We start from the raw sequence: 9,930 nt of genomic DNA on the forward strand, positions 1-9,930 counted from the left end.
TTAGCCCCTTGAGCCACAGGTGCCGAGCCAGTTTTTCTATTTTCAAGTAAAGATTGGGGTCTCACTTTTTGCTCAAGCTGATCTCAAACTTGTGAGCTCAAGCAACCCACCAGCCCCTCGGCCTCCCAGAGTGCTAGGATTATAGGTGTGAGCCACAGCGCCCAGCCACCATTTAGAGATTTAACTTAGGGACAAGCTTTGAGCTAACAGGATGGCCTGTGTATACCAGTCCTATGGATTGTTCTGGGACACTTCCTAGGGAGGCACAAAGTTAGATACTCTGTGAGAATGAACTCACTAGAGCCATAGCTAATTAGGGCTGGCTACAGCAGCCTCAGGAGGAACTATCTGAAACTGGAACCACTCCTTTCCAGGTCCATGGATCACTTTTGTCTCAGGTACCTACCCCCCCTGGAAATTTGTGTGGTGGTGGCAGCTGCAGAATCCCACCTGGCTAATGACCTCAAAGATCAGGCATCACTTTCTTTTTTTAAACTTTTATTGAAAAAACCACAGGGACATGCTGGACCCCTTTTCAGAAAAGCCGCTTCTCATACCTGCAAACAGATGGACAACCTGTGAGCTGAGGGTGGGAAGTAAGGCACAAGGCATGGCAAAAGCTCCTACGTAGGAAAAGGGTTACTTACGAATGGAGACTATGGACACCACCTTCCACCTGAGCTGAGGATGTTCTCTTCTCAAACTTAAGCTCCCCAGAGTACATCATGGCTCTGAAGACAGATAGATATCAAATGTGGGTAGCTGATTCTGGATCAGCCCCTCTAATCCTGTCCCAGATCCCCAAGCTCACCGGACTTGGGTCAAGCTCTTGGCACCAATGTCCTGACAGGAGTGCTGGATGCCAGCAATCAGGTAGGGGACAAATTTGTGGATGGACCCTTTGTCCTGTACAGCCCCAGATACCCCCTGAGCCACTTTAATTTTGTCAGCTTCACTGCAGGGAGAGGCAGAGACATGGACAAGGTCAGAGCAGAGGCAGAACTGTCAGTGCAGGGATGGGGTGGGGGGTGTAATTGATCTGTTTGTCCCACCTGAAATATCGGTTCTGGCTGCTGAGATGCTTGTCCATGGCATCAAGAGAACCCATACCTCGATATTTCTTTAGCCGGATCCCATCAGAGAAGAAGTACTCACCAGGGGCCTCAGTGGTGGCAGCCAGGAGGGACCCCATCATGACTGTGGATAGAATGGAATATTTTGGGCAGAGCTTCAGCACCACTGGAGAAGGGGCCCACCAGCCTCCAGGGCCTTACCTGTGGAGGCCCCAAGGGCCAAGGCTTTGGCAATATGGCCCACATTTTGGATTCCTCCATCAGCAATGACAGGAACACCAAATCGCCGTGCATACTCTGACACTTTGTACACTGCTGTTGCTTGAGGCCGCCCACAGGCTAACACTGTTGAGATGGAGGAATAGGTAGATGGAAAGGATTAGTGGGGATAGGCAATAGGTACTGTGACTATACATAGCACCCAGAAACTTTTACCTACACCTGTACTCGGACTGCAGCTTGGCTGAGGAAGAGATGTATCTGGGATGGCTGCTGCCCCATCTGCCTCAAACTGTACAAATTGTGCTGGTCTTCACTCACCCCTGCGTGTGCACGTGCATGTGTGCAGTATCCAAGGCAGCCTTAGGCATATGCAATCGTAACAGCCTGGAAAGCCCCACCCAGGTGGTATCAGATGGGGCATGAGTCACCGTGCAGTTAGTACCCAGAGGCACTGAGTCAGGCCCACCCTTCCTCCCTGCATGGTGGACAGCTCAGGCAAGGTCAGGGTGGTAGTCATATGGAAGAGAGAGGCTCCAGAATTGGTCCTTGAGCCATGCCTATTGCATAAGATGTGGGCAGGGCAGGGTCTGCCCTAGGGAAAGAAGTCCTTCCCTGTCAACATCCCAGGAGGAGGGTGAAGCTGTGTTCTCCAACAGCCCCAAAACTGTGGTCTATACAACAGTTTGCCCTGCCCACCCGTCAGCACCACAAACCCCAGGAGCTACAGCTACAGTCAACCAAGCAGCTGGGCAGTGGGCAGCTGGGCCGGGCCAGTGGGCCAGGCTGGACTTACTATAGCAGCCCGTGACAGTAGAAGGGCATTTGGGGCTGTGGGACTTTATGTCTGGAGGGATCTTGGGAGCCGCTAAATAAAACAAACAGACCAGAGTTTAGAGAGGGTGCAGAGCAGGAGCAAGGAGGCCAGGCTAGGCAAGGGAGTGACATGAAGTATGACAAGAACTTGTCTTGTGTCTAGCCATGTTACCCATCCAAGAGGCCAATTTGGCCCGAGGTTTGCCCCTATTGGAGGACTTGGTATTGGTCCCATGAGAGTGCTTGGCTTCAAGGCATGTGGGGCCTGAAGCCAGGGTCTCTGTGGGCTGACAAAGCATATTCCTACCTTCTTGGGTGATGCAGATGGAGCCACTTCCCATGCCCACTCGCAGGGCATCCACACCCGCATCAATGAGGTTCTTGGCCTGGGCAGCAGTGACCACTAAAGTGAGGGAGGGCAAAGGCTCATGTGAAGGTCTGGTGGGAGCCAAGCTCCACTACCACCACACATCCTTCAGTGCCCAATCTTGCCTTACCATTGCCTCCAATGACTTGCAGATTAGGGTATTTCTCTTTGATGTACTTGATCATATTAATCTGGAAGATGGAATTTCCCTGGGAAGAATCCTGTGACAGGAAGTAAGTCCTAGTCAGACTGTGATATGGCAGCTACCCCTACTACTACTACTTGCCTGTGTAGCAGCTCACCAAAACCACTACATCCACACCAGCCTGGGTGAGCAAGTCCAGCCTATACTTGTCATCCTCATGAGTCCCGATAGCTGCCCCACACAGAAGCTGCTTCTTAGCATCTTTGGATGCCAGTGGGTAATCTCGGTTCTTCTTCAGGTCTGTCCGGGCAATGATGGCTACCAGCTCATCATCTTCATTCACAATGGGCAATTTTCCTGAGGTGAAGGCAGGACGTTAATTAAGACCCTGAGCATTAGTTCCAGGCCCCTTCCCATCTCTAGGATTTACCTTTCTTGCTGCGCTGCAGTATTTCATTTGCTTCCTTCAGTGTGATGCCTGCAGGGGCTACCACCAGGTCTTCCCTCTTTGTCATGATCTAGGAGGGAATGGGGATTGTGAGAAAGAGCCAGTCATAAATCAGACCTCTCCAAAGACCCTGTCCTAACTCAGGAGAGGTTCTCAAGACCACACCGTTCACATACTTGCACCTAGACCACCCTTAAGGGAATTCAAAAGTCCCTATAGCAATATAGCAGTAAGAGGGAGAATTGAGCATAAAAGACAAAATGGCACAAAAAGCAGCCTCTTGCACTATGGAGAAGAGTAAATCATACAGGAACAAGGTCAAGAGAATTAGAAAAGGAAGACTGATATTGTTCTTTGAGCACTGCCCTTACACTAGGGGAAGCAAAGAACAAAGCATAAATGCTGGCAAGCATGTAGACAGTTTGAGAGCTTGAAGGAGCCATAAACCTGGCTGTGCACTTCTTCCTGGAGAGAAGAGTCTTTAGATGTCATATGGGCAAAAGAATCCTCTTGGTCTTTAGCCTGGGCTGCCAGAGCTTGGCTGTGCTCTACCAGTGGTACCTACCTCTTCCAAAAAGAGGTCATGCTCTTCCTCCTTGAGAAAATCAATGTCCCTTGAAGAGATAATGCCCACCAAGCGGCTCCCCATCCGACCTGTATCTGTGATTGGGATACCACAGAAACCATGCCGGGCCTTGGCCTCAAAAACATCCCGCACACGATCCTTGGGGCTGAGGACCACAGGATCTGTGATGAATCCTTGCTCATATTTCTGGAAAGGATGGTGAAAACAGGTGTTGCATTTCTGAACCACTTTCATCAGGCTTTTGGTATGAAGCAGTCTGTGCCTAACACCACCTTTGGCAGTCCCACAGGACGAAATTGCACAAACACCTCTCAGAGACGTGGTGGGCTAAAGGCACTGTCCACCCGTTCCTTTTCTGAGCCTTAAAAAGGATCCCAGGCTCTCTCTAGTAATTGATACCCATGGTGGGAAGGATCATAAATTAGCAGAACAAATTCCCACTCCCACCCCACTACACCTCAGTGCATTTCCCAGATCTTGGCCATAATCCTAGCCCTTCTAACCTTCACTTTCCGAACTTCATTGGCCTGGAATTCAGGTGTACAGTTGTGGTGGATGAAGCCAATACCGCCTGTAAGCTACATATACACAGAAGAGAAGAAATAAATGACAGAGAATTGAGGGAAAGACTAGATGCTTTAGGGAAAGGGGATGATACCCCTGCTTCTCCCGTCCTTGCCCCATGGGGCTCACCGCCATTGCTATGGCCATCCCAGCCTCTGTGACTGTGTCCATGGGAGAGGAAACCAATGGGGTCTTCAGAGTGATCTTCTTGGTCAGAGCAGAAGTCAGGTCCTGAGAAGAGATGGGTCAACTAGTGTGGGAAAACATCTCTTACACCTTAGGGTGGTACCAGCCCCCAGTACGAGGTCTGTATGACCTGTATGTTAGCAAAATTATTCCACCAAATCTAATTCCAAACCCAATCTGGTGAGGCAGTCCAGAGAACAGGTGACAACACCTTAGTCCATATTGATGTGCAAAACCCAGTTCTTGATCATACTTACCACTTGGTCTGCAGTGAAGTCGATGTACCCAGGGAGAATAAGAAAGTCGCTGCGGGAAAGGGGGATGAATTGGAAGTAGGGCTCTCAGGCTTATGACAGTACGAGATTCCATTCCCATAGATCAACCCCTGAGATTTATGAACGAAACCCTGAGATTTATGAGTCAGCCCCTCAGAGTGGGGCTGACTGAGGCCGTGTGTCACAGGAAAGGGAGAGCACAAGGTGGAGATGGGGACAGGAGACCTTTTCTGCCAGTAGTGAGCTGTCATTAGTGATCCTGGCACCCTGACAATTATATGTGCACAGAGAACAGTCTCCTAGCCAAAAATCCCAAGCACTATCAAGATGACTGTCCTATCCCAACCTCCGTTCCAGATCTGTCAAAGAGAGCCCTGGAAATGGGTAATTCCCAGAACCTGAACCCCATGTCTGAGCTCAAGAGAGCTACACGAAAGCCCCCACCTGGCCTCTTAGCCCAACATGTCGTCCCTCTCCTTGCCCAGGTAAGCCCCATAGACCCGCACTTATAGGTGAGACCGTCCCCGCAGTTGAAGAGCTGCTGTGCCGTGAGTCCATCGTCTGGTACGTAAGACGTGCCCCCGCTAATCAGGTAGTCGGCCATGGCCAACGCAAATTAACACCGCGTGTCTCCGAGGACTGTCGCAGAGACCGCTGCCGCCCGACCGCGCCAATATAAACCAGTTTCGTCACTGCGCGGCGCATACCGTTGACGTCAGGGCGTAAGGCGCGGGGGTGGGACGACTACGGCGCTGCGGAAAGGGTGGGTCTGGCTGAGAGAAACCTGCGCATGCCCACCACACACCAGCCGAGTCGCTGTCGAGCCGGGTTACTTATCCTACGCCCTCCCCGCAAGTCCTTGGCCTGATTAGGCAAGGCTTTGTTTCCACTGCCCCGCCCAGCTCCTCCCAAATAAAGAGACAGTGTTCACTAACATGTTGAAAAGACGTGCTTGTCATTCTTAATAAACAACTAGAGTAAGAATACATAAGAGAAACAAAGTGGTATCTTTATATGATACACAAGTGTATGTTACAAGAATTCCATCAGGCACAGAAGCCTCTGGTTTTAAGGCCTCAATGTTAGGCCAAAAAAAAAAAAAAAAGGCATGGTAAAGTCTTTAACATCTAAACTGTCACTTGTCATAAAGGAGGGTGTAATAGAAATTGTCTTTAATAAATCATAATTGAAGTTCCCCTCATTTTTCTTCCATTAAGATGCTAAGTTTATGTCTGAACATGAAGAAAGAAAAGAAAATGGCTCCCCTGTGGTCAGTGAAGTCTGCCAGTCCAGGATGAAGGCCAGCTGGCCAGCTGGGGAGATTCCCTGCAGGGTCCATCCATCATTAATTCCATCTCTCTTGATGGGAAGGGGCCACATTTCTCCTAACAGTCCAAGCCCTTTCCCCAGGCTTCAGACAAGAAAGAAAAAGTCAACCAGCAACTTTCTAGGACATCCAGCTTTCAGGAAATCCAGAGCCCCCATTGGCTGAGGAGTCTGCCACAGCAGGTTTATGAAGATGCAAAGGGGGCAGAATTTTCTTTTACATTTTAAACAGAAGCAGCCTGACAGGCTTCATAACTACACCGATAAAAAAAAGAATAAAGAAAAAAATGGAGGCCTCTTCTTTAGTGTGAAAAGTCTGTCTTCGTTTTTCCTGGCTGGTTTATCCTGTACCACGGCCAAAGCATCTCACTGCATGGTGCTTGCACTGGCCACTGCGATGGCCTCTTGAATTTCTCGTATCACCAGGATCCGGGTTAGCATTTGTCCCATCTGCTCTCTGCTGATAGGCTGCACTGAGTACCAGATTGGGCTGTTGGGGGCCACCACTGGCTCAGGTGTCAGGTAAAAGGTGTCATTCCGGCCTTTCACACTCTGGGGGCTGAAAAATATGTTGGTAAAAATTGGGTAATACCATTACAACCTCAACCCTCCTACTTTGAACCTCCCAGACACATGCTATCTACAAAAATTGGTAAGGCAACAAGGTACTGTAGCACATCCACTGAATTCTATTCAGCCTTAACACAACACATCCTGGTTCTGCTTTGGGGCTACTGTAAATGCCAGTGACAGACTGCTTCCCTATGGCCCCTCTTTTCAATGTTTCAGCTGTCATCCATAAAAGACTGCACCTGCCTAGGGCTCCCCTAGACTTATTTAACTGGACTTAATCTCTATCCCACTTCGGAGTCTTGTTCACTATCCAGAAGGTCTACCTCTAAGTCTTTGCTCATGTTGTTCACTCAGTAATAATGGCCATGATGCTGGGGTCCTGACCTGGGCTCATGCCAACCTCCAAACTGTGCTGTACCTCTATTACATTACTTAACACCTTCCATCTTTTAACAATTTATTCATTCATTCAAGCTTTATCAAAGAGCTACCATGTACTAGGCCAGCACTAGGTGGCTGATGTTAAGAAAAGAGCAGAAACAATAGTTCCTACCTCATGGAACTTAACAGATTAGAGAAACAAATTTCATAAATACACACAAAATGACAAACACTGTTAAGTGCTATAGAAGATACATCTAGAGAAAAGAGGGAATCTACAGATCCTTCCCTGATAAAGCTGTGTTGAAGGTGAGAAAAGGGATACAATGATGAGTTTGAGTGGAGAAGAGCTAATGTGGCTAGGGAGCCAATAGCTCCAAAGACAGGAAGTTTACAAAAGGGAGTAGATGGAAGGTCTTGTACACCATGTGAGGATTATTCTGTAGAATAATGAGGAACCACCAAAAGGTTTTATCTAAGTGACATGCTAAGACATGCAACCTAGAAAGATCATTCTGGCACTGTTGTCAAGATAACATGCCAAATTATAGGGGCAAAAGGGAGCAAAAGCCAGGAGAAGTGCCCCCCCCCACCTCGATTGATGGTGACAGTGACAAAAGGTTAAGGTCAAGAACCAGGGCCATGCCCAATATATGATGAAGATGTCTTTGCTGTATCTTCATACCCTTTCCATGAAAGGTGAATGACTATACTTGCTAGGCACATCACATGGGGGTGGGGGGGAGGACAAAAGGTCACTTCTTTATTTAGCTTTTCAGGAATGATTTTTACCCTCAGTTTGGTATTAAAGAATGACTTCTACTGTGAAAAGACACCTGCCCACTCCCCACCACACACAGTTATGTAGTTATAATAAAGCCTCCTCACCATTTGAAGAGGTAGAAATCGTAGAGCTTGATGGGACATCTCAATGGATTCTCAGGATTTTCTGTCTGTTCTGCATACATGTCATCTGTAACTATAAAACACACCCCCCTCAACACCACCAACCTGGCATTAGTCTGCATTAGCTCCAAACCAGAAACTAAGGCTGTTTAAGCAACCCAACTATATATGGGGTGGGGAGGGAAGGTATAGGGCATGGGGAACAACTATGAAGGGAAGAGGCAGCTATCTTCTCAGGGGCTTCTCTGCTTCTAAGAGAAAAGTTTGAAATTTTTGGCTTGGAGAGAAGGAAGTAGAGAACTCCTAACCAGCTAACCCCACCTGGACATTCATCCCTAGCCCAAAAGGCACGAGGGATGGCAGGACAAATAGCACCTGTTTGCATAGTCCCGTCTCCTTTTCCTACCTTTCTGGCCAGTCTGATGTATTCCAAGGGCCTTCAGGTACCGTATACTCGTGCTTTTATCCTTAGGATTAGAAGGATTCTTCTTTGTCTGTCGTAAGACCTTGGAGAAAGCCAGCTTCATGTGCTGGTCTACCGTCTTCAAAAGGAAGTACCTGGACCACAAGTGAAAGCAAAGCAGAGGGAGGGGTGCCAGGAGGATACCATGACTTACCCTCTGCTCATCAGTATATAAGGGAGCCACTGCCCACACTCCCAGAATCTGGGCAGGCCCATACCCAAGCACAGTGTCCAGTGGAGGAGCCACATCAAGATGGATGATAGGGGTCTGGCAAGGCTGTGCCTTACTGGTCGCCACACAAAATGCAGCCAAGCAGGGCTGGGGCTTTCAATAGCCCAAAGTTTCTCAAACATGTGTCAGAGGAAATCAGAAGTCCTCCTGGATAGTTTCCACCCTCTTCACTGGACAGATACCAGCTGTGGCTAAGCGTGGAGCCTCTAGAACACTTACTTGGTGTTAAAGAACATGAGGGTGGTCAGCAGGGTGGAAGGGGAGTGAGCACCAAGCTGCTTGCACTCCCACAGCATCTCCTCAGTCACGTGGCTGGGCAGGACATAGCCTAGGAGGAAGAGAGTACTGCTACAAGAGGATGGCAGGTGGTTTCTCAAAGGCACTATATGGGAGGTGTGAAGTACAAAGACCACACAGGTATACAATTTTATTTTTATTTATATATATAGTTTTTGAGACCAGAGTCTCAGTCTATTGTCCAGGAGAGAATGCCATGGCATCAGCCTAGCTCACAGAAACTTCAAACTCCTGGGTTCAAGCAATCCTCCTGCCTCAGCCTCCCAAGTAGCTGAGACTACCGGTGCCCACCACAATACCTGGCTAATTTTTCTGGTATTAGCAGAGACAGAAGGTCTCACTCCTGCTGAAGCTAGTCCTCAACTCCTGAGCTCAAGAGATCGTCCCACTTCAGTCTCCCACAGTGCTAGGATTACAGGCATGAGCCACCTTACCCAGCTTAGGAATACAACTTTAATCAGGGAACTTGCTAGGATATAGCAACATAACCTGGAAAACTGGCTAATACAGATGCCTTTGTCTCAACCCAAGTTTCTATGGTAGTGTCTGATAATGAGCATTTCTTTCTTTCTTTCTTTTTTTTTTAAAGAGACAGAGTCTCACTTTATCACCCTCAGTAGAGTGCCATGGCATCACACAGCTCACAGCAACCTCCAACTCCTGGGCTTACGTGATTCTCTTGCTTCAGTCTTCCTAATAGCTGGGACCATAGGCACCCGCCACAACGCCTGGCTATTTTTTTGTCGCAATTTGGCCATGGCTGGGTTTGAACCTGCCACCCTTGGTATATGGGGCCGGCGCCCTACCCACCAAGCCAAAGGCGCCACGCAAATAATGAGCATTTCTAAGAAGTTCCAAGGTAGACAGAGTTACTGCTACTCAGGGAGACTACATTTTGAGAACCATTACCTTACATGGTAATTGTTACCCAAGAAAGTTTTACTCTAGTATAAGGTTAATAGAGGGCAAAAGGATTGCCTGCAGGTAGAGTGAAATACCTAAAACTGCTAACCAAACCCACCATATATGTATACTTCTCTGAGAAGATAAAGATTTTGCATTATATTTTCTTT

General features: G+C 48.3%; 2 protein-coding genes across 8 annotated transcripts in view; both read right to left on the bottom strand.

The window, feature by feature from the left end:
• Positions 1–485: 485 nt before the first annotated feature.
• Positions 486–5,368, bottom strand: IMPDH2 (inosine monophosphate dehydrogenase 2). Of its 2 annotated transcripts, XM_012811887.2 has the most exons (15): positions 5,186–5,363; positions 4,662–4,710; positions 4,348–4,449; positions 4,158–4,232; positions 3,634–3,840; positions 3,051–3,138; positions 2,778–2,977; positions 2,606–2,696; positions 2,416–2,511; positions 2,089–2,160; positions 1,275–1,418; positions 1,053–1,197; positions 812–955; positions 648–731; positions 486–557 (listed from the first exon to the last, which is right to left on the bottom strand). In XM_012811887.2, exons 1-15 carry the CDS (start codon positions 5,281–5,283, stop codon positions 536–538), a joined length of 1,617 nt encoding a protein of 538 aa, XP_012667341.1. In that variant the 5' UTR covers positions 5,284–5,363; the 3' UTR covers positions 486–535. The 2 variants fall into 2 exon arrangements, with proteins under 2 accessions (XP_012667341.1, XP_003800619.1); XM_003800571.3 differs by lacking the exon at positions 2,089–2,160 and having other exon boundaries at positions 5,186–5,368.
• Positions 5,369–5,615: 247 nt separating this feature from the next.
• The window catches only part of QRICH1 (glutamine rich 1), a 64,145-nt gene continuing 59,830 nt past the window's right edge, over positions 5,616–9,930 (bottom strand). For all 6 annotated transcript variants that reach the window (XM_003800572.3, XM_023519569.1, XM_023519573.1 and 3 more), the window contains 4 exons: positions 8,780–8,888; positions 8,272–8,423; positions 7,848–7,938; positions 5,616–6,564 (listed from right to left, as the gene is read on the bottom strand). In XM_003800572.3, the coding sequence (XP_003800620.1) occupies positions 6,372–6,564; positions 7,848–7,938; positions 8,272–8,423; positions 8,780–8,888 (545 nt within the window). In that variant the 3' untranslated portion in view covers positions 5,616–6,371. The remainder of the gene's footprint in view (positions 6,565–7,847; positions 7,939–8,271; positions 8,424–8,779; positions 8,889–9,930) is intronic.

Source organism: Otolemur garnettii, unplaced genomic scaffold (assembly GCF_000181295.1).
Source record: "Otolemur garnettii isolate 467f Iridium unplaced genomic scaffold, OtoGar3 scaffold00179, whole genome shotgun sequence".
NCBI lineage: Eukaryota > Metazoa > Chordata > Mammalia > Primates > Galagidae > Otolemur > Otolemur garnettii.